This window comes from Rhyacophila brunnea, unplaced genomic scaffold (genome assembly GCF_057557595.1).
Source record: "Rhyacophila brunnea isolate RB1 unplaced genomic scaffold, BYU_Rbru_1.0 scaffold_14, whole genome shotgun sequence".
Taxonomy (NCBI): domain Eukaryota; kingdom Metazoa; phylum Arthropoda; class Insecta; order Trichoptera; family Rhyacophilidae; genus Rhyacophila; species Rhyacophila brunnea.
Window position 1 is genome coordinate 27,983,196 of NW_028232796.1, and position 22,557 is coordinate 28,005,752.

At 35.1% G+C, this 22,557-nt stretch overlaps 1 protein-coding gene across 1 annotated transcript; it reads right to left on the reverse strand.

Moving 5' to 3' along the window:
* Positions 1–933: 933 nt before the first annotated feature.
* LOC147075816 (uncharacterized) lies at positions 934–19,139 on the reverse strand. The gene is made up of 8 exons (XM_085942131.1): positions 18,888–19,139; positions 10,633–12,937; positions 8,832–9,090; positions 8,623–8,751; positions 8,011–8,105; positions 5,964–6,132; positions 3,612–3,853; positions 934–3,102 (listed from the first exon to the last, which is right to left on the reverse strand). Exons 1-8 carry the CDS (start codon positions 19,039–19,041, stop codon positions 3,012–3,014), a joined length of 3,444 nt encoding a protein of 1,147 aa, XP_085798257.1. The 5' UTR covers positions 19,042–19,139; the 3' UTR covers positions 934–3,011.
* Between the last annotated feature and the right edge of the window lie 3,418 nt (positions 19,140–22,557).

Below are 22,557 nucleotides of genomic sequence, written 5' to 3' on the forward strand. Positions count from 1 at the left end.
CAGGAAACTTGTATATGCAGTTCTCCGTATCACACTTCACCACGAAATGTTGTATCGGAAATATATGGTCGTATATTAAAGACCGTCCAACCTCTTAGGATCATATAGTACTGAGATAAAATTCATGTCTAAATAAAACACGGTTCTTGTCGGTTTACATGAAGCCAGCGGCAAACAAATGTTGAAGATAGCCGATATACTGGATTATTTGTTAGGTTAGGTTAGGATCTAATAAAATTGGAGCATTATTTTCTATAATGCTCCACGAACAACGTGTATTTTTTTCATTTCGGTGCAATAGAGATGACCGTATAGTATAAGGTTATCATCAGAAAGCTCATGGCAAACTGTGCTACGGTGAAATGTAATACGTACAATTTACACGTAACCAACCAAATGTGGGGCATTTGAGATAGTGGTATTTGAAATATGGTTACATACTTCATAAATATATCATTTTTAAAAATCCACGACAAAACTCGCATAATTCGACGTTGGAAGGATAATTTTATTGGCCCACACATTCCAAAATAATATAGTTTTTAAATGGATAGGATGTTCTTTCAAAGAATCTGATAGGAAGAGAATTGAGACGTCGAGATGTGGTGCTGCATACAACTGGAAGAGCTTGCCATCAAAGAATGACTCTCGACCGGTCAAATCCATCCACCCCTGCATAGACTAGTAAACTATTCCTGCAGTGAATGAAATTTGTCGAATACCTGTACATACTTACCTATTATTTTATTACGTACAATCCTTTTAAAAATTCTTTCTGATATAAAGATATTTCATCATAATTGGGGCCGGATCATGGCACAGGCAATTGCCTAACAAGCTGGATTATGTAGTGGCCGGGTAAGACATAATAAAAATGATAAAACACTTTCTTTATTTTGAAAACAATGCGCGTCTTCCTGTACATTTTTTTTTACGGTATGTACTATAAATTTGAATGGTAAAATGCATTACATCAAATCTGAAATGAAAAATTTTCAATCGGCCGCTTACAACATTAAAAAAAGAAGTCATAATTAGTAATGTTCATATTTTTCAATTGGCCCAGATTCAAAGTCGTGTCTAGAGCCTCAAAACACTCTTAACAAGGCCCTAACCACAACAACAATGTACCTAATTAAATATTATGGTATCGTAAAATACTATAATATAATATTTTGTTCATCTGAAACATATTATGTAAGATTCTATTAACAAGGAGGCCAGACATGTGATTTTTTGGTACATGTTAAAAAGGCTAGCGCACGGGTAAAGCGACTGCCATTGAACCGCTGTAATTATATACCGAATCGTCCTAACACGCATGCGCTGTGATCATGTGACAGTGACAGCTTTCGCGCCTTCGTCGGCCATCGGCTGATATTTTTAGATTTTTTTTTTATCTTTAGGATGTCCTGTGAGAAAAGCTGACGCTACAGAATTTGCGTTTGGATTTGAACTGAAAAATAATCTGTGGTCAATCTATGGTGGATATTTCTGTTATCTTTTAGATAGAGATGGCGCTGATGGATGATAGATCGTTTTGTTGTACTACGTATGCGCATGGTTGCACTACGAGTCCACTTTGTGTATCATTACAGCGGTTAGAATGCGTTAGTTTATTTAACATGAACCGATTTTTTTATATATCTGCAAGTTCATGACAATGGAATAGACTTATTTGTTTATTTCCTCGGTTACGGAGTCATAAAAACTCACAAATCTGGTAACATCCTGGCAAATAAAGTATATATACGTCATAATATAGCAACAGATATTTACAGTATAATAAAACATATTATCGTCTATGTAAGTTCAATACTGCGTATGAGCCAATATGTTCAAAATACGTATTTTTGGCACTCTCGGTTAAACATTGCATTCAAATTTTGGAATTGACCAATAGACTACTGGCACTTGGCTAAAATCAATACCACGCATGAATTACCCATATTAAAGCATCAAGCAAGACTGGTATATCTCTAGATCCAATACAGCAGACAAGCGGAGAGTTGCGGCAATACCGCGTAAGGTTCAACTGATTCACAAAATAATCCTATGGCAATATATGGCCACAGACGCATACGATAGTAAAAATATATTTTCTAATATAAAACAGGAAGACACAATAAACTGCATTTAAATATATTATTTTTATCTTTTTTATTGACGAAAGGTTTTTTGTCCCTCCTGAACATTTTGACAAATGGTTCTTCCGCGGTATTGAACTTACATGGACGATATTCTATTGACAGATCACAAAAAAGTAAATTAAAAATTCTTTTTTTTTTAAATATTACAGTAAAACTTCGTTAAAACAAATTCCACGGGACCAAAAATCGAAAAAAAATTCGAATTACGAAATATGAAATGTATGGGGTGAAATATAAAATTTTTTTTTGATTTACATTAATTTTGTTTACGATCATGACGTCAGGATTATTTTTATTACCTTCATAAAATAAGTAGTTTATGATGTTTTGAGAAAAGTTAGTCACAATTTTTAATGACTGGTTCATGAAATAATGTATTTTATTATGATTTATTGAATATTTTTATATGCCAGGACTCTGAAATCATGTTGAATTGCGAAATTCGAATTAAAGGTATGGTTTTATATGAAAATAATGTTCAAGGGACTTTTTTTTCGCGAAAATTTCGAACTACGGCGAATTTCAAATTATCAGTGTTCTTATTAACAAGGTTTTACTGTAACTTTAAAATCTGACCAGAACAGATATAATAATGTCATATCTAATAACCTCACATGGACACTGATAATTCATATCATCATAATGTGAACTGCAACAAAGAATTAATTAACAAAAATGAGAATGACAACCTTTGCCTCCATCTACGCTTTCAGTATTTCTTTTTTACAGCTTTCTACCTGGATCATAATATTGATTGAATAAACATCTACGTAGATTACACAAAACAACCTTATATAAAAAAAATACATAAGAGATATATTTTGCGTGATGCAACTGAATTACGTCTTATCATTACCTGCACTATTTTGCGACAGATTGAGGAACAGAATCTGTCACCATATTTTGAGACGTCATGGTAAATTTAACCAGACCCCAATTAACGTCATGACACCTGCAACAAAAAAAAAAGAAGCAATAATTACAATAAATGAAAACAAAAGGCTGTAACATGATAATAATCAATGCAAACTGTATTCAGGGCGTGGCAATGAATTACGAATTACGATGATACAAGTTGATATTTCAGGGAAAGTAGGTCATTCACATGAGTCAGTCGGTTGAGGCAGACCTACGGGTTACAATCAGCAAAAAACTAACAGAATTGTGAATGAGAAGCAAAAATAAGTCATTCAATTTTACGTTTATAGTTCGGATTGATTTTATTTTTTACAATCCTTTCTAATTGCTTGAAAATTTGTTTAATTCATCTTCAAGTGATATATGTATATTTTTTTAGGGGATGTGAGACACATAAGATTGGTAACCTGTGATGTTTAAAACAGAGGACGGTTTTTTAACATCTTTGGTGTAAGTATTCACATAAATTCACCCAATACAATCCATTTTATAACTACGTAACTACCAGGATGTTGAAAATTTAATTAATAATTTTCGACTAACTTGAGTTTTCTTTCATAGAGTCGTTTTTTGGTGGCAATTTTAATCTTGGGGATTCCACCGGGGCTGTGTTTGCCACGACCGGTGATAATGAACAGTTCAACAAATCTTCTGTGTGACTCGTTCGTGTCGTCTCTCAGCCGGGCTATGTGGTTGTCTATGAATATGTCGAGGGCCTGCATAGCTTCCGCCACATATAAGTAATGTAGGTCCAAGGTATAATCGTCTCGTCCCGATGAAGATGCCTGGGGGAACAGAAGTCATTATGTAACTTTACATTGTTTCTTGATTAGTCATTTAGGGCCAAATTCAATGTAAAACTTAAACGGTGTAGATTAACAGACATCATACAATATTATTTTTATAAAAAGTAATGTAGGTCCAAGGTATAATCGTCTCGTCCCGATGAAGATGCCTGGGGGAACAGAAGTCATTATGTAACTTTACATTGTTTCTTGATTAGTCATTTAGGGCCAAATTCAATGTAAAACTTAAACGGTGTAGATTAACAGACATCATACAATATTATTTTTATAAATTCTCAATGTTAATTTTTACCCCAGTCTGAATGCCATCATTTGCTATTCCCATGATTTCTTGGAATATGGGTCCAGGAAAAATGTTTGTTACATACATACCTAATAACTAATTTCTTCTTTCGACCATGTCCGATCCTAATGGGATAATGGGAAATAAAATGTAATATTAATATTTATTTAATATGTTGCAGCCAACTCCATGTTGCCAAGTTTTGAAGACAAGAGACCTTCTCGCTTGGTGTGTCAAGATATGCCACTGGTATGCTAAAAACTATGATTCTATCAAACTGTGAAGAATCCTCCTCGACTGGACTAATGGATGAATGATGTAACAAAACCTCGATAGAAGCTTGCCATTAAACTAGATGAACACCATTAAAATTACAGAAGTCATATAAGTCTTACTATCAGTAGCGGCTGCTTCAACATCATACAAATGCACTGCGCTCCTTCTAAAACAACTCATTGTCACTTATTGCACATGACAATATAAGACATTTCCACTCATTAATCAGTGTGTAAGACCCTTTAAATTATTGATACCGAATTAATATTTTGTGTAAAAGAAAACATTTACATTTTGTGAAGCATTCATTTTGTACAAAATGTTTTATTAAAGTAAAGCACGCCGACTCGTTTAAGAAATATATAATTAGGTAAGGACCTATCTAAAATGATTTTGGAGGGCTAACATATTTTTTACTACCATAGCAAATGCAGCCAATACCAAAGAATTTATTTATTTATAAAATTACTCCAAGACGGTTGAAATTTTTTAAATGAAAGTAGAATTAACAATAATAACTTTGATCCATCCTATAAACCGTTAAACCAGAGGTTCACAAACTTTTAAGGCAAAAAAATAAAAAAATATCTTGTCATGCAAACTTATATTTTTAGCTAAACATACATTATTATTACTCTTATTGTATGAAAAAATTGTATTAAATTTTTTCACCATGTGATTATGCAATTTTTTGTATGAAACCAAATCCTGCGATCTAGGCTCAAATTTTGTGGTGTGAATACGCAATACAGATGCGATATAGTTGTCTGTTAATTTTGATCTTAAGTTTGATTTATTAATGCTTATTGTAGAAAATGTTTTTTTCACAAATATAGGTACTTCCAAATAAAGAAGCCATTTGATGAGCATGTTTAACTATATTTGGATATACCTCAAGTGAAAGTCATTATTTTGTAGAATATTCAATCAAATTCTTAAGGTGCTTACCCTTCCACATTTTCTTGGAAATCTATTCATTCAAACTGCATATTTACGGGAACAGCACTTCGCACATCCGCATTCTTGCCAGAAGATATTGAATCGTGAATATATTTTTTAATATCCAATATGAAGAAAGAAAAATAATACAGATATAACATAAATCTCGCGGGTCACGTCATCAAAAAGTCACGCGGGACACACTATGTGAACCCCTGCTTTAAACCGTCATATAGTCCATCTAATAATCAGTTAGTAAATCCAAGTCTGTTTAATAATACCAATTTTTCGCATAATTCTTTATTACCAATATTTAAAAGATTAATAGAAGCGTGTGAGGGTGTGTAGATATATAATAATTATGTAGTTAGTGTTAGTCACTTAAATTGTTAAGAACTCTGTAAACAATAAAATCGTTCAGCTAAACGGCATGAATGAAGAAAATTAGAGCCCATCATCCGTGTTGATTATCGAAAATAACTTACACACAATTCCAAACTTTAATGGATGAAAATCTGATGATTATCCGAGCACTCAACAATCTTTGCCAATATAAATCATCCAACACTACGTCACAAATGCAAAAATAACCTGTAGTATCCCCATAGCTGCCCGATTATTGGCATACTCCAACTTCTTGATATGCAGTGTTGCCATGTGCGAGTAGTACGACGCAACGTGTGGCATCCCCCTCGCATAATACTCCTTTGCCTTTGTTAGATTTTTGTTTCTTATGACCAGGTGACGTTCGGCTTGTCTCCTGTAATCAAATCAGAAACAAATCTGGGTAATGCTATTACGCAACCTAGCCTGGCTAAAGTCAGGCCGGTGCACTAAATTACAAGTTACGATGGCACTGCGGGTTATTAATTATTTTCAAATGCAATTAAATGAAGATTTTCGATAAAATATTTTGTTCAAATTAATTAATGGATTATCATTTTATAACGATCATCATTTTCTACAAACGTTTACCATAGTGCATTCGAAGACTTAGCAATAACTAAGCATAAAATAAGCAGTACGATAGAAATTCACAGCTCCGTGTCCCAGCCTGAATATAATCGGCCTTGTACATGAGAGTATAACCTGCTTCTTGTGGTGCTATCTTTCATCGAAGGTTAGATAACCAAATCGCATTACCTCACTCATTCCTGTGGGATCACCGACGTCCCAATATTAAATGCCTACATTCCAATCACATTTTAATTATTGAAGTGATCATATTACAGTGGGATTTGGTTTGTTCATTACAGTTTTCTACTCAGAAACATAAATAGTGCACACTAATTTTTGTCAGTCATACTTATTTCTTTTCATTGAACTAAAAACACAAATTGCAGATTTAATTTATTTTAGTTAGTTTTAAAAATGAAATCATGGGATAAAGATATCTGTGATTGTATATAACATCGTTACTCGGAACTTTCTTATAAACACAACACGGATTTCTATGCTTGCCAAGAGCCCAATTCCTGAATGAAGCACTATGACCGGTTGCGCATCGGTTGCGCAAGCCTACTTCCACGGAAGTATGCGAAAAGTCAACTGCCACTGCCGAGTACAGATGGGATTGAACTACATTTATGCGTTGCCGCTAGAGGCGCTGAGGGTAAATGTCAGATCTCGGTAAACATCAGATGTAATGTCAACGTATGTAGATCTATTGTGTTTTGTTTTTTACATAACTATTACCATTGAAAGTGTTATTTTGTGTTTAAATCCTCATTTAAGTATTTATTGTGATTTTGCAATACAGAAACACACACGTTTGTTTGCAAAATACAACGGAAAGAAATGCCGTATTGTAATATTGGATACGTAACTAGCTTATTTAAAGATTAATTAGCTACATACTTCAACAATGAATGGTTTAATAATGCAACGTTAATAGGTAAGTACTGATTAAATATGATGTCATTACCCAAATGGATAAAATGTTATTTAATTTTTATGAAATCGACCGAGTTCCGTCTTGACATTTGTTGAAATGGTAAAAATTCTATCTTACTCTAACGCATGGACCGGAGGATAAGCGTGCCGAATGCTTGCTTACTCGCACTTATCGTTAATTTTTGTTTATGGCTCGATACCATTCGAAGCTCTGAACACACAATATTTACTTTATAACTAAAAATTTTACGTGCTTCAGTCAAAGCAGTTTTGCGACGGGTTTCGTAGTGTTTCGTTCAGGAATTGGGCTGCTGGTATACACCTGCCAAACTACTTGAATCTTGTAACTGCGTTGATCTTCAATAAACACCGTTCTCAACAACATTGATCATTGGAACATTGCTTCTATCTACCCCAACGAGTTTCACGAAGAGCATTAGCATCGCTTTAGCCGGCTCGCACATCACAACTTGCCTTGTGTGCCTGACGGCCATAAATCAAATCTTCTGAGACCGCCGACGAATGTTGCATGCTACAACCTCGCACATCTGCCTAGCGGCAAACGTCAAACGCGAAAAAGGAGAAGTCTCTCGTCTGCCATTTTTATTGTGTTGATTGTATGAACAAATGTCAAACGCGGTGACCAGCGATGAGTAGACGCATGCGGCGAGTTCTGATGTGCCCTCTTAGTCTGCATTAGAACATATAGAAAGAAAACATGCATTTTAAACAGTGAGATAGGTACCTTAGATATTCAATGGTTGATTTCTGATCCATTTCTGGTAGCACTTCATCGTCAGACAATGAACTACATTCCGGACCAGCAAACGACATCATGACCTAATAAAATAACCATATATTAATATATTTTAACTCTTGTGAAACACGGGACATATTGTTAACTTGGTGGTAAGCTGATCACATTCACAATATTATATTTTTACGTATATTAGACCATTCATCATCAAACTCTGTCACAAAACTTTTACACCCCTTGTCTAATTTATGTCAGACCCCATGCCCCCATGGAAATGTGACATGAAAGGGTTAATAACATTTTTAAATAACATTTAAAACATAAATACAGGGTTATTAACTAGACATGATTAAAAATAAAGCAACTAATATTTCTTTGTCAAAATTATTATATGTAGCTCTGTCTAAGCCTAAGTAAGTTTCATTGGACAAAAAATTGCTCGCCATTCTATCTATTTGTGGCTATAATTTGCTCCCGATGAAAATAAGATTGGGAACTCCCGTTCCAAGTATAGCTTGATATATTTTATTCATATCAAATTGAGTTTCACTCAAGAATAAAAGAAAAGGCTCTCCAAGCATCACGATTATTTAACATTACCTTTTCTTTTTCCTGGTTGGCTCTTTCAAGTAGATCTCTCTCCTGATTGACCAAGAGATTTTGAATGGCGGCCGAATCGATTTTGCTCACATTGGACATTGGAATCCTTCCCAAAGAGACGAGGAGTACCTGGAAAGACAGATGCAAGTCAAAACATTATCATGAATTCTGTCTTGTTTCTTCCATTAACAAAACGAAACCTTACATACCTGAACTGTTTGCTCAAAATCATTATCATGAGCATTCAACACCTCAATCAAAATCTCTTTATCCACATCGGGGAAGAGCTGACAGAGCTTCTGTCTGGTGAGCGTCAGGGCCATGTTGTTGGGTGTCTCCTCTATCCATCGAGATACGTTTGTTTTATATGTGGCCAGCGACATCTCCATGTCCATGATCTCCTGCAGGTTTGGCACTTCGGGAGTTTTGCCTTCGCTCATTTGTTCTTGTTCCATGCTTTCCACCAGTCTGAAACATTCGTTCGATCAATGATAACAGTCGGTTACCTCCAAAGAGTTTGGACTAATAAAGGCAGATAAAAGAACTGCAGCTGTACGAATGAATTTACAGAGGACAAAAGTTCAACGAAAGCAAGTAGCTAACATCAATCGAAACAATGTTATTAAAATCAATGCAAAAAAATATGCCACCGGCAGAAATGTTGACTATGAACAAATTTGTATATCAGAAGTCACCATACCATTCAGACTTTATGACGTAAAAATCATCAACATTCTACATCTAATATCTATACGCGACACCCAAAACATTTGCGGTTGAAATACGAGCAGAAAATATCATACAGCAAAGAGGCAAGAATTTTTTTTTTAATTATCCAACATTTCGTAAAATGCCATTGTAATAAGTTGTTATTCCGGGACCCCGCAATAGGTATCACCCCAGGGCCGATTTAAGTTTAAATCCACATCGATCCAAAAACGGAACATCGCCAGACAAATCTTTTCATCCAAGAGATAGAGATATAGTGACAGCAAAGAGAGGCCTTCATCCGGAAGGCATTAAGAATGGCTGAGATGATATCGAAATCATTGTAGTACAACCACAAAGCTGTAGATTTCGATCGCAGTGCTGATTAGTTATTGCTTATACTTTGAATGCAATATGGTGAATTGTTTGTAGAATATGATGGCCTCATATTGAAAAATAATTACAAGATAAAAAGAACTTTTTATACACTACGTTTTTAAATTTTCTGTTGAATCATATAAACTTGACAATTCTATGTATTAATAAATTTTTTTTTTTTTTTTCGACCATGTCCGATCCTAATAGGATCATATGGGCCTTCACAGAGTAGAGGTTTGTATTAACAGATTTTGTTTTTTACGAGAAATGGATGTCAGCCACTTGCTCAACCTATTAGGTCCGTACCCTGACTCACACACAAATTGAAAAACAATATGTGTACTTGTCAGACCCAGGATTCGAACCTGAGACCCACGGCGTGATAGTCCAACGCTCAAGCCGCGCGACCACCTTTACCATACTTTTTATATTTATTTCCATAGTAACGCACGCATATATTAATAATTTAGTTGCTAAGACCCCCTTAGCAACCAATAATAGTGTTTTACTTTTTACGAATTTTTTCCGAAATAACTTTCCATACAAAACAGAATTAACTGAAAATCTGTTTAAAGATGGCTAAAAGTATTAAAAGAATGCATTGTTATCGTGTTCTGATGTATTCTAAAAGTTTCGAATGTCTAGCTAGTCGGGAAGTTAGTTAAAAATCGATTGCAAGATTTGTATTGGACAAACAAGAAAAAATTTGTACTGGACAAACAAGAATACGAGCTAATAAAAACGTGGTAAAATGGTAATACATTAATATGCAATAATGAAATATGCAGACAAAAATCTTCATTTACTGTGAACAGGTTACCTACTGCACAGCATTCGAAGTTAGCAATAATTAGCACTACTCGGTTTAGTGCCGCGGTCTGACTATACTACAACACTTGACTGAAAATAAAATAATATAATCACCTCGCGAATTCTTCATCTTCCTTAATCATAGCCTTAGAAAATTCTCGTTGGACATCCAACTGATTGATGACCGACTCCATCCACAGAGCGTGCATCTGGTTCAGTAGCGAAACGGGCATGTGGACGATGGGTTCCACCTTTTCGTGCTGCTTTATATTGGTACCGAAGATGTCGTCCATCTGGTTTATGAAGTCCACTCCCATATTGATTGATATGACGTCTTCTATTATTTCAATATCGTCCGAGCACTCGCTGGGACTACGTTCATCCGAATTATTTAAGCATTCGGCTGCCTCCTCGGTATTGTTAAGGGTTTCGTCATTTTTAGGAGGATACTTTCCTTTATGAATTTTATTCTTTAGTTTATAAACGTGATTAGAATACATATCGTCACCAAAATCGAAATTTTCTTCTAATTGCTTCTTTAGAATGACTGACGACTCCGATGCGACTTTGTCTTTCTTTGGAGTTTTCACATATTTTATACCGTTTTGAATAGGACTCATATGGTTGCTGGCGACTGGTAGCTGAAGAGATTCCGCATGATCCTTTAAAAAAGGGTCTTCCATAATATTGTCGAAGTTTTCGAGAGACCTCAGATCGGCATCATTCTCAACAATAGTTGACACATCGGTATCCATAAGATTCATGACACCCCGTTCGGTTTTATCGTCCAGTAGTAAATCTACAGCCCAGTTGACGTCACCTCTGCACTTGATGAGAATGTGTCTGATATCATCGACGGGGACGTCGGGGAACAATTTGTGAAGTTGCCTCAGCTGTTCGAGCCTATCGCCGGCGCCACCCTCGAGAGTGGACATCTCTTCGTCGAAGAATGTCATCGTTCCTTTATCCAAACCGAACGTCGGTGGGAGACTTTGCGCGGTCGGCACATATGAAAAGTTGATATCCTTACTTTTTGCAGTTATGACTCTAAAATTATCCCAATTTGCAGGATTTAAATCAAAACTCTGAGTGTTCGTCGACGAGGTTGCGGAATAAATCTGATTCGGCAAAGTCACTTCAGTGTCAGATTTAGACGGAAGATTTGGCTCGGGAATTGGTTTATCTGAATAGTCCCAATTAGATACAGAAACATCGATTGGCTCCCAGTTAACATTATCAAACGGTATATTCCTTTCTAGTGCTCTGGAAGGCTTAGAGCCGGCAGGAATGCGTTGCGGTTTAGGGCTCGGGTGGATGTCATTCTGAACCGTGACAATCTTCACAGGACCGTTATTAATCATTGCCGCTCTGTTCAATTCTATCGGGTTCGAAATTTGATTGTCACTTTTGGCGGAAATCTTACATAGCATTTCGTAAGAATCAAAATCACACTCGCTTTTTGGCGTAACAGCATTAGCAGCGAAGGCACTCTCAGCGTTTTTGAGCTCACTGAAATTATTTACAGGGAATTTCGCCATTCCGACCTTCTGCGGTGCAGCAGTATTTACCAAAGTCATTTCTTTCATTGAGTTATCATTATCCCAAGATATAAAGTCAGAATTGTATGACGGACTCGTCTTACTGGTGGACGCCTGTGCCTTGTCTTCTATGCTCGGAGGCACCACAACAGGAACACCTTGAATAAAATTTACAACCTTCGGCAAGACTCTCATTATGGGTGGTGATTTACCAGGAGGATATGTCAAATTTGAATAATTCAGTAAAGAATTCCCATTGACGGGACCCTGATATTTTTCCATCTTACGTTTTATCACCTGCAACGATACGCCGTGGGAATTTTTCCTGGCAAGATCGGCCGGTTTGTAAGCCCACGGCGTCCTTGGTTCAAGGACTTCCACCCTGTATCCATTGGCGACCCCCGTTTTGGCGTACACATGCATTTCCCACAGTTCAAGATTGGTATTGTCCACGATGAGAGGACTAAAAAATCGCTTGATAGACTGGCACACTTTCTCTTGATTCCACGAGTGAGCGTCACTAAGTCGAGTTACATCGTAACGATATTTTCCGCCTGAATAGAAAAAGTCATCACTACTGCAAATGTGCTCGGGAAAATTTCCTCCAATGGTTTCTTGAATGATATATCTTGCCAGAGTTGATTTTCCACTGCCAGGGAATCCCCTCATGAATATTAAAACTCTGTAACCCTTATTAATATCGTCAATCACTCTAGATATCTCTGCATCTCTCGGTAAAGATATCTTTTGCATTTTTTTTGGAGTGAGTTTTTGCGGCATTTTTTGGTTCTGCGATACTTGACTGTTTTGAAGAGAGGAAGGGTTGTTTTTATTCGTATTAGTTCCCCCCATCTTCATTAGAGCTGCAATCGAACGAGTTACTGAAATAAAAAGAAAAAATTGGTAAACTTTACTTTCATACAACGCACCAAACTATTCAATGAATGTATAGAAATCCACACGTGCAGATTGGTCCGACAGGATAATGGGAATTCCGGTGAGGTAACGAATTCCAAATACAAAATGTTTTGCGGAATATCTTTATTGTAAATTTTGAAGATTTCCCATAGATTCCAAATATGTAATATGAAGCGCCTAGTTTCAAAAGCCCCTAAAACGATTTTAGGTAGTTCTGGGAAAAATGAGAAAAACTATTTTAGGTAGTTTTGATAAAAATGAGAAAAAATCATATCTATTAAATCTGTGAACTTTATGTATTTATTTTTTAATTCGTTACATTCTAAAGAGTATTTTGGCTTTCCATTTTAGCGGTATTTGAAAAGCACACCCAACCATTTTATCGAGTTTTGAAATTGACCCTAATTTTTGATCATACGTATTGACGAATTTTGGCGTTTTTTAAAGTTCAATCTTAGGCCATCATATAGGTCAAAAATTTTCAAAAACCGTTTTAGGGGCTTTTGAAACTAGGCGCATCATATGATATCAGAGAACTTTGAAAGTGTAGAATAAAATGAGATTATTCCATCATATCCATTGCCTAAAAAAAATGGTGATCACAGAAATTACATCATTTTCGGGATCCTCATCAATGGCACTCAGCTCGAACAGGTGAAAAAGTACATCTATCTGGGACAACAAGTGTCTATAGATGAATGTATATTTGATGAAATTGTTTGCAGAGTTAAGCTAGGCTGGAGTGCTTTTGGCTGCCTGAATAATGTCTTCAAAAGTGACCTTCCACTGTGCCTAAAGGGCAAAGTGTTCAACCAGTGTGTGCTTCCCGTAACCACATATGCGTGTGAAACATGGACCCTAAGTAAAAGAGAGATCCAGAAACTTAGAGTAGCACAACGTGGTATGGAGAGCTGCATGCTGATAAGACAAAAAGAGGAATGAGTGGATAAGGAAGCATACAAGGGTTAAAAGCCTCAAATGGAGATGGGCTGGACACATAGCTCGAAGAAGAGACAATCGTTGGACAAATTTAGTCATGCAGTGGTATCCTAGAAGTACAAAACGTCCACAACGTAGATCAACGTAGATGAAATGATAAAGTTCTGCGAAAGTACGTGGCAGCACAACGCACAGGACCGCGAGAAGTGGAAGCAGCTTTAAGAGGCCTTCATCCAGCAGTGGATAGATTCAGGCTGATGATGAATCCTACCGGCAGTGGCACACTGTACCGGTAGGCAGATCACGTGTTGCTTAGGACAAGACATTCCATTAGGGCGGCAGATTAGAAAAAGAAAATGAATAATACGACTGGTGATGGTAGATTACATAAAGATTACAATTTTTGCCTGCGGCACTAATGTCCTGTAACTGTTTGTAGAAGTTTTAAAGATTTTCTATGCATATATTATCTCCTTAAGATAGCAACACAGATTGCAGTAGATATTGAATTTAGATAACATTTGAGACTAAAATAGTAAGGATTGGCACTTTGAGTATGCTTATGGTCGACTGTTTGCTTAGGTATACCCAATGACATTATTAATGGACAACGCGCTCAATACAGTAGCTAGAAAGTAAATTAAGTAGGCAAGCATAGCGACATTCGCACATGTATTATAGGTAGACGTCACGCAATTTCCATTATGCGATATCACGCATCGGGAATTTATAGCAATATCACTTTTATTGTAGTGGCATTAGAACAGTGTTTCTAGTGTCAATGTTTATTTGAGCGAACCCGTTCGAACCGAACCATTCGGCAGACCCGACAAAAAGCATCGGGAATTTATAGCAATATCACCTTTATTGTAATGGCGTTAGAATAGATTATGCCATTCGGCAGACCCGACAAAAAAGTGAGTGTCATTTTTTTTTCTAGATGCTTCGTCCATATTAATGTCATTGGGTATACCAAACAAAAAAGATTTTATGAATGTAGGTTCCTAGTTGTTGAATAATATAGGTTTCCAACTCGCTACAGAACCGATAATTCTTAACAGCCTACTTCCACCCCTCGCCACTGTTAGGTGTAATATATTATATTATCACTAGTTACTAATTTAATTACTAATTGTGTTATGTTATGTTAATTTAATACATTTAAGGTAGATAAAGAAACATCAATTCGTCAATGCATTTTTTTGTTTGTTTGTTTAACGTATAAGAATGCAGGGCTCGAAATGGTCTGGAGCGCACCGGAGTGCCGTTCCGGTTCGTGAAATCAGTAAAATTATCGCTTCGTCTCTATTGACCATCTGCACTAGATAGGCCATATAAGAAAAATTCTAACGCACTTATTTTTACAAAATACACATAAAATTTGATAACTATGTAAATATCTTCAGAAAATTGTCGAGCGCTCCGGTTTGTAAACTTTTCCATTTCGAGCGCTTTATGAATGTAATTTCCAGGATTTGACCAAGTTTTTTTTTGAAAAGGAGGCGATAGGCCAAATAAGTTTGGATTCAATAATATAAAGAAATAAATTAGAGGATTCAATTGTGATATTATAGATTAAAGTATAATTAAAATGTCACAATAAATCAACTCACTACTATCATTAGACAACTACCATAAAGAAAAGAATTAATAGTGCATTAAAATTAAATTACATACTCAAATTGCAAGTATTAAACACATTCACCAAACAGGTTTGCAATTAAGTTGAAACAGTCGAATAAGATCATAAATTGACTCTGCAATGAGCCCGAAATGTCGAGGAAGAATACGCGGTAATAACATAAATCTATTATAACAAACAACCATGAGCGTAATATTATTTCTTAAATCTTAAACTGTGTACCTATACTAAATTCCGAGTTCTCGCTGTTTTCTTCAAGCTAGGACAAAAATATTCTCTTTTTTTTTTTTAGTGCAAGCATAGAGTTATTATTTTTTTGTAATTTTACAGTTACAATTGAAATCTAACGCATAATTTGCTGCAGATTGACATTCATCGTCTTTGTGTCGCCACAATATGTCAATGCTGAAAACGAGAGGCCTTGTCTTTTTATAGAATTATTTATATACTAAATACCAAAAAGTCACAGAATATTACGATAGTCTATGTATACTTATCATGAATAATATTTCACAGAGCATCAAAAAACAGATATTACATTAGTAAGAAAAAATAGACGATTCTGGCTTTTATTTCTTCAATTTTTCAATGAAAACTTTTGATATTCTGTCAGTGGTGGAATATAAAATAATGGTAATTGTGCCGCAGATGCCGTCATGAGCTTTTATAATTTTTTTTTATGAATACAGTTTATTCCATGTAGACAATTATAATAAATATCTTTTTCTGTCGGCGCATAGGCTTTTCGATCCAATAATTGATAATTTTAAAATTTGAAATATTCATACATTTTGATGCATCATTATCACAAGGTTGGGGTAGGTTAGGTTAGGTTTGCTTTGGTCTAAAAATAAAGTTATATGTTATAAAATCTCATGACGGCATCTGCGGCACATTTACCAAAATAATTTCTGAATATTGGATAAATAAACATAAAATAATAGTTAATTTTCATTGAATATTATTTGATTAACATTTATTATGAAAAATTCTGTACCCGAGAAGCATACGGATGCAAGTCCAAAACATGAAATGTTCAGGAGAGCCAAAAACTATTTTATAATATGTTAAGCTCTTATAACTTTTATAAATATTTATACAGATTGATAAAAAAAATAAGTTATGAAATTCAATTAATTTTGAATAAGAATAATTGTGTGTTTTTTTTTTTGTATATGTATAAGATATAGAAAAAAAATATTAAAAAAGATAATATGGACTTGAGTCCTTATGCTTCAAAATGAAATTGAAAATTTGACTGAATTGACTGGCAGTCCAGGACTGTACCTAAGTAGTAGTTGTTTAAACATTTTATGATTTAATGAAAAGTTAGAAAACAATCATTACAGGTTATTAAGAACTCCGATACAGTTATAATTTTTTTTTATTAACATTAAAAAATCAAAAAAAAATACAGTGGTACATAAACAATAAAATTTAACTCTCAATGTTTTCATCATCCGATTGAGGATACTCCGGCATATTATTCTTGTGACTTAAGTTTTTGTAAAAAAAGTGCAGTGGTTCCGGAACCCACTTCAATATTTTTTGCAGATCTGCAAACTTAGCGGTACTTAAAGGTAATGAATTGTTATTCACTTGGAGTATTACACTTGGAGTTGTCAAAACACCTCTCATTTTTCTTCTTACGTCGAGTTGTTTGAAGCAATTTTGCTGAAAAGTGTTTTTATATAATAATACCCCCGGCATATTAGCGTCAGCTCGCAGCCAGACCACCGTGGATAATAGGAAATCCTCACCATCAACATTCTTTTTTCGTGCCACAAAAGGTGATTGGAAACCGGTATAAAGTGATCCCATATTCTTGAAATTTTCCAAGTTCATGGAATGAACAGAATATTGATTGTCCTTTTTACAGATCCTTATAAATTGTTTCCAGTCATGGGGTAAAAATATTTCGAACTGTTTTGATTTTTTTTTCGCCCTTTCAATCACTGAATGAACTGAATCTACCTCCAAATGAGTGTGGCCTCGCAGTAAAAACTTATGGTTGATTATTTTGAGTTTTTTTATCTTTTGAAGTACCAACCACACATATGAAATGGCCACAGTAATATTTCTGTTCTGGCCTGCACAGTTATCAGACCAGATAGTTATTTCTTCCACATCATCTCCCATGTCATCATATATCCATTTAATGATACAAGACGCTACTTCATTTGACCCCCTGGCACCAACTGTCTCATTCCACATACAGCAATATGCCTTTTCATTTGTGCTGTCAAGAATGGTTTCGTTCAAAACCCACAATTTTCTTAAATAAAATGATTGGGCATTTGTCAAAAACGGACAAGGAAGACATTTTTGCATATCAACCATTAATATGACTTCAGAAGATGATGTCTTTGCTCGAAACTTGTCCGTTTTTTTCAAATCGTATCGTAACTTTGCTTCGTTGATATGTTCATTTTTTTCTTCCTGGAGCTTTTGTTTGTCCGTCTCATTTGCATTTTTTAATTTTACGATAAAGTGGTCACAAACATCCGGCGTGTCGCGACAAGTAATGATGCGTAAGTCAAAAGCATAGACAGTAACCATAGAAGCAGACGGATGTACATTGGACTTGAGTCGGAATGCAACTGATTTTACTGATTCATAAGGATGCAAGTCCTTGTACACCCTTCTGCTTCTAATGAGTTATGGTTGTTGCATCCGTATACATCAGTGAAACTCCTTTATTATTTAAGATAGGACTTGCATCTCTCTGCCACTGATAAACATGATCATTAATTATAAGTTGTCATCATTAACTCATTTCTTCAAATTTTGGACTTGCATCCGTATGCTTCGTGTGTCACGAAACTCTGCATTTTTTGTGTTTTCGTTTAGTTTTAAAAGTTAATATAATCTGTACCTTTCAAAACAAGTTCACCTTTTGAGTCTATTCATTTAAGAAACCCTATTTTTTTAAACCGAAGCCGTAAGCACAATATTAACCATTAAAGGCATAAAATCCTTAAATGTCATTTTCCAAAAAGTTGTTGTTCTTGGAGTATTGTTTATAGTGTTCAGGTACCTACCTAGGTAAAGTTATTATAGGTAACTGAATTAATGAAAATAATACGACGAAGAAACCTATTCCTGCATTAAATAAAATATCAATGTGAAAGATGCTTATCTAGTAATATTATCTCTGCATTGTTACACTATGACGACTTATAAATTAGTGATATATTTCAATTTGATGTCTATCCATATGTTCGAAAGTCATCGCGTATTTTAATACCTACTCTAAAAGTTTTACAACTAAAATATGTGAATTTAACCGCGAATTAGATTTACAATTAATATAAAATGTAAATGTTACTCACTGTTCCCTTTGTAAGAGATAGCTACACTTCGTATGGTGTCTTTATCAGCTGTGGCTCCAAAGTTCCTCATCAAAATAGATACAACCTTATCGACATCTTCAGCTGTCAGTTCGGGTTCTGTATCTGATAAATTTTCATCGATATACGAAGACATTTTGTCGCGTTCCCAAACCCTGCACTTGAAAATGCGAATCAAAACTGATGACTTATCTCCGCTGGAAGACACTTTGTTTATTTATTTACACTATTTTCGCGTTATGAACTTGACACTTTTGCGAATTTCATAATATATTGCCAGACGTGAATTTATTTTTTCCTAAATATTTCCCGCATTTTTTAATTGCTCCGATTCATTTATATTCGAAAAAGAAAAAGATAGGTACAAAGAAATTAATGTTAATTGTATAATTTTGTCTTGGATTAAATAAAATGTAGGATCTATAAACAATATATCAATCGGTTTTTTATTCCAAAGCATATTCGATAATGTGTTGTCGTGATATTTTATGTAAATTTTAATTTATCAAATTGGCATACAAAACAAAATTCAAGGCAATTGCGGCCTTCACACTAAAGCATCACTAAAGTCGCGTAGCGAACAGCGGAAAGAGTGGGGTTGGTCGTTGGTCGCGTCCAATCATTCATGCGTGCCGTACGTCAAGTCGTTTTTTAACACATTTTACCACGTTTAATCTTCCACGTGTGCCGTACGTCAAATCGTTTTACTACGTTCGTCACAAATGAACGTTCGCAATTTCTCTCGCCAATTTATTACGGACCTTATGGACATGTATAAAATATTCCCATGTTTGTGGAGAATCAAGTTGGCGGCATATGAAAATAGACATTTACGCGATGTGGCGTATGCAAAAATAATTAATTTCTTCAAAGTGAGAGGATTTTCCGAGGCTAATAGAGACTTTGTAGTAAAAAAAATTCAAAACCTTAGGGGCTCTTTTCGGAAAGAGTTTAAAAAAGTAAAGGAAAGTCGACGTAGCGGTGGCGGAAGAGATGAAGTAGGTATATGAGCCATCATTGTGGTATCACGATCTGCTGCTCTTCACGAAGGACCAAGAGCTTCCAACGGTAAACATGTCAAATATGGATTAGGAGATCGGGGATATTGACGATGAATCGTAATCAAATGATGAACTACTGTTCATTCTTAAATATTTTTTTAAATCATCGGGATAGTTTTGACGTAATTCACGAATTAAGGGTAGGTAGTTCATCATTTGATTACAGGATTTTGTAGAATAATTTTTCAATTTGATGACCTTAGCCCCACACATTTTTTTCTTCAATCCATATAAACCAAGCTCTTACTACCAGCTGTAGGTACTTTACAAATACATACAAATAATCTCTTTTATTGTGTTAACTATCAATTATTCTTAGTGGAAATGCATTGCCTGCATTCATTGACATTATTAATGAACAACGCACTCAATACAGTAGCTAGGTAGCAATTAAATTCACGCACAGCGACATTTGCACATGTATAGGTAGACGTCACGCAATTTCCATTAGGTATGCGATATCACGCATCGGGAATTTATAGCAATATCACCTTTATTGTGATGACGTTAGAACAGATTATGCCAATCGGTAGACCCGATAAAAAAGTGAGTGTCATTTTTAGTCCCAAATGATTCGTCCATATTAATGTCATTGCCTGCATTGCAAATGCCTCAGAGGGACAATTTCTACGTTGAAAATGTCCCTCTGAGGCGGATGACACCAGTCCAGATTTTAAAATAAAGTGGAAGAAATGTGATAAAAATTTGCATTTCATTAACTTAAATTAATATATCGTCACCGTACTGGCAGAAGTTGGTAGGTGACAAAATTGAGAAAAATGAGTTAAGTGTACAGCGAGATTTTTGGGTATCAAGTCTTCGTCTGGAATAACTCAGTAGGTGCAATTTTTATTCCAGTTTGTCAAAAATAGCAATTTATTTTATCGGTAAGTACATTAATGCAAATTATACACAAGCAATTGTTGGTAAAGTCACTTCCCGTTAAAAGCCACTCATAATATTCTTTTCTATCAAGAAAATAGACTGGAAGAAGTTGGTAGGTGTGCACTTACTGATTTGTGCCTGACAGCAATGTGTCGAATGTCAATCTTACGTATATGTCAGTTCGCTGTAATCGTCAGTAATTGGGCAGTCAACGTTAATAAATCTCTCCGTAAAATGGATTACCATACAAAACCAAGAACGGAAGAGATCATGAAATGCCAGGCAAATTGCATAAAGAAGTTAATTTTGATACATGTAGATTTCGATGGACAAATATATTTTCTGGAAATGAGATTTGTCGATCATTTTGGAGTTTAGATTATTCAAGACAAAAGGATTACCTTAATAATATTAATGAAAATTCTCCTATTCGAAAAAAATGCGAATATTAGACCGAATCATAAATTATCCAGATCATATTAAGTACTTGGAAAAAAATGGAACTGCTCATCGTGTGTCAAAAATTCTTTATGAGCACTTTGCACATTAGTGATGCACCTATAATAAATGCGTTCAAGGCAAAACCTGATTAACGAGGAAAACACACCCCATAAACAAAACCCCCGAAAAAACGGTCACTAGGGTTAAAAATCACATTTAAAAGTTTCCTTTGACTGAATCACATTATTGCCGGAAAACGACTTCGAAAAAATATTTGGATGCGTCACTCTCTATTGCTAAAGTGTACTAGTTATAAATGCTGCTGAATATAAGGACGACAAAGTTGTCTCTCCTCTCAAAACCTCTCGTTTTATAAACCAAAAAAAGATCTCTGCACTATTTGTCAAAGGTATCAAAATGCAATTTGCACAGAAAGAGCTTCTTTAGAGGTTGAATATCAATGTCATAAGCAGAGATAGGTGGAATGTAATGAAGCAAAAGAAATTGATAAAAGGCGATGCGAGACAGATCGTAATTTCATATCTGCTACATTTATTTTGACATGCAAAGTGTTTTGCAAATTCCTTCTGATTCAACTTTCCAAATGTATTATTCAAGGAAAAATAATGTTTATAACTTGACCGTCTACGAAGCTGTTTCACTAAACGATGCATATTGCATCTCTTGGACTAAATTGAATGGACAAAGAGGAAGTGCTTTATTTTACTGGATTAAGTAGCTGCCTTCTGAAATTCACTACTTGAGATTATTCTATGATACATGCGGCGGATAGAAAAGAAATCAGAATATTGCAGCACTTCTCCTACATATCGCAACTACCACAGAAATATCTACAACCGAGCAAATATTCCTAGAATCAGGTCATACACATAATATGGAGGTAGATTCTGTCCACAGCGCAATCGAACATAGAAAAAACATGTGTCTGGGTATTCCATGATTGATTTGCTGAATATTTTCCGCTCTGTCCGTTCCACGAGAAATCGTAAATCTGCTCGCCCTCATAAGACAAAGCAGTTAGATTTTTATGAAATTTCCGATTTTGCCGCATTATGCAAGGGTACAATTAGTACTTATTAGAAAAATAGATGAGGATAGAAACACAGTTTATTGGCTAAAAATAAAATGTTTAAAATTTGAAAAATAATATAATAATTCAATATCGATACGATCACAATGGTGAATATAAAAAAATATTTACGAACATAACAAGAAGTAGAGCCGCAAGAAGTCTTGAATCTGGA

Coding starts and splice junctions, on each gene's coding strand:
- LOC147075816 (XM_085942131.1), bottom strand. CDS start 19,041: ATGTCTTCGTATATCGATGAAAATTTATCAGATACAGAACCCGAACTG. Junction 6,133..8,010: donor TCAACCATTGAATATCTAAG/GTACCTATCTCA, acceptor ATTTGATTACAG/GAGACAAGCCGAACGTCACC. Junction 3,103..3,611: donor CTCTATGAAAGAAAACTCAA/GTTAGTCGAAAA, acceptor TTTTTGTTGCAG/GTGTCATGACGTTAATTGGG.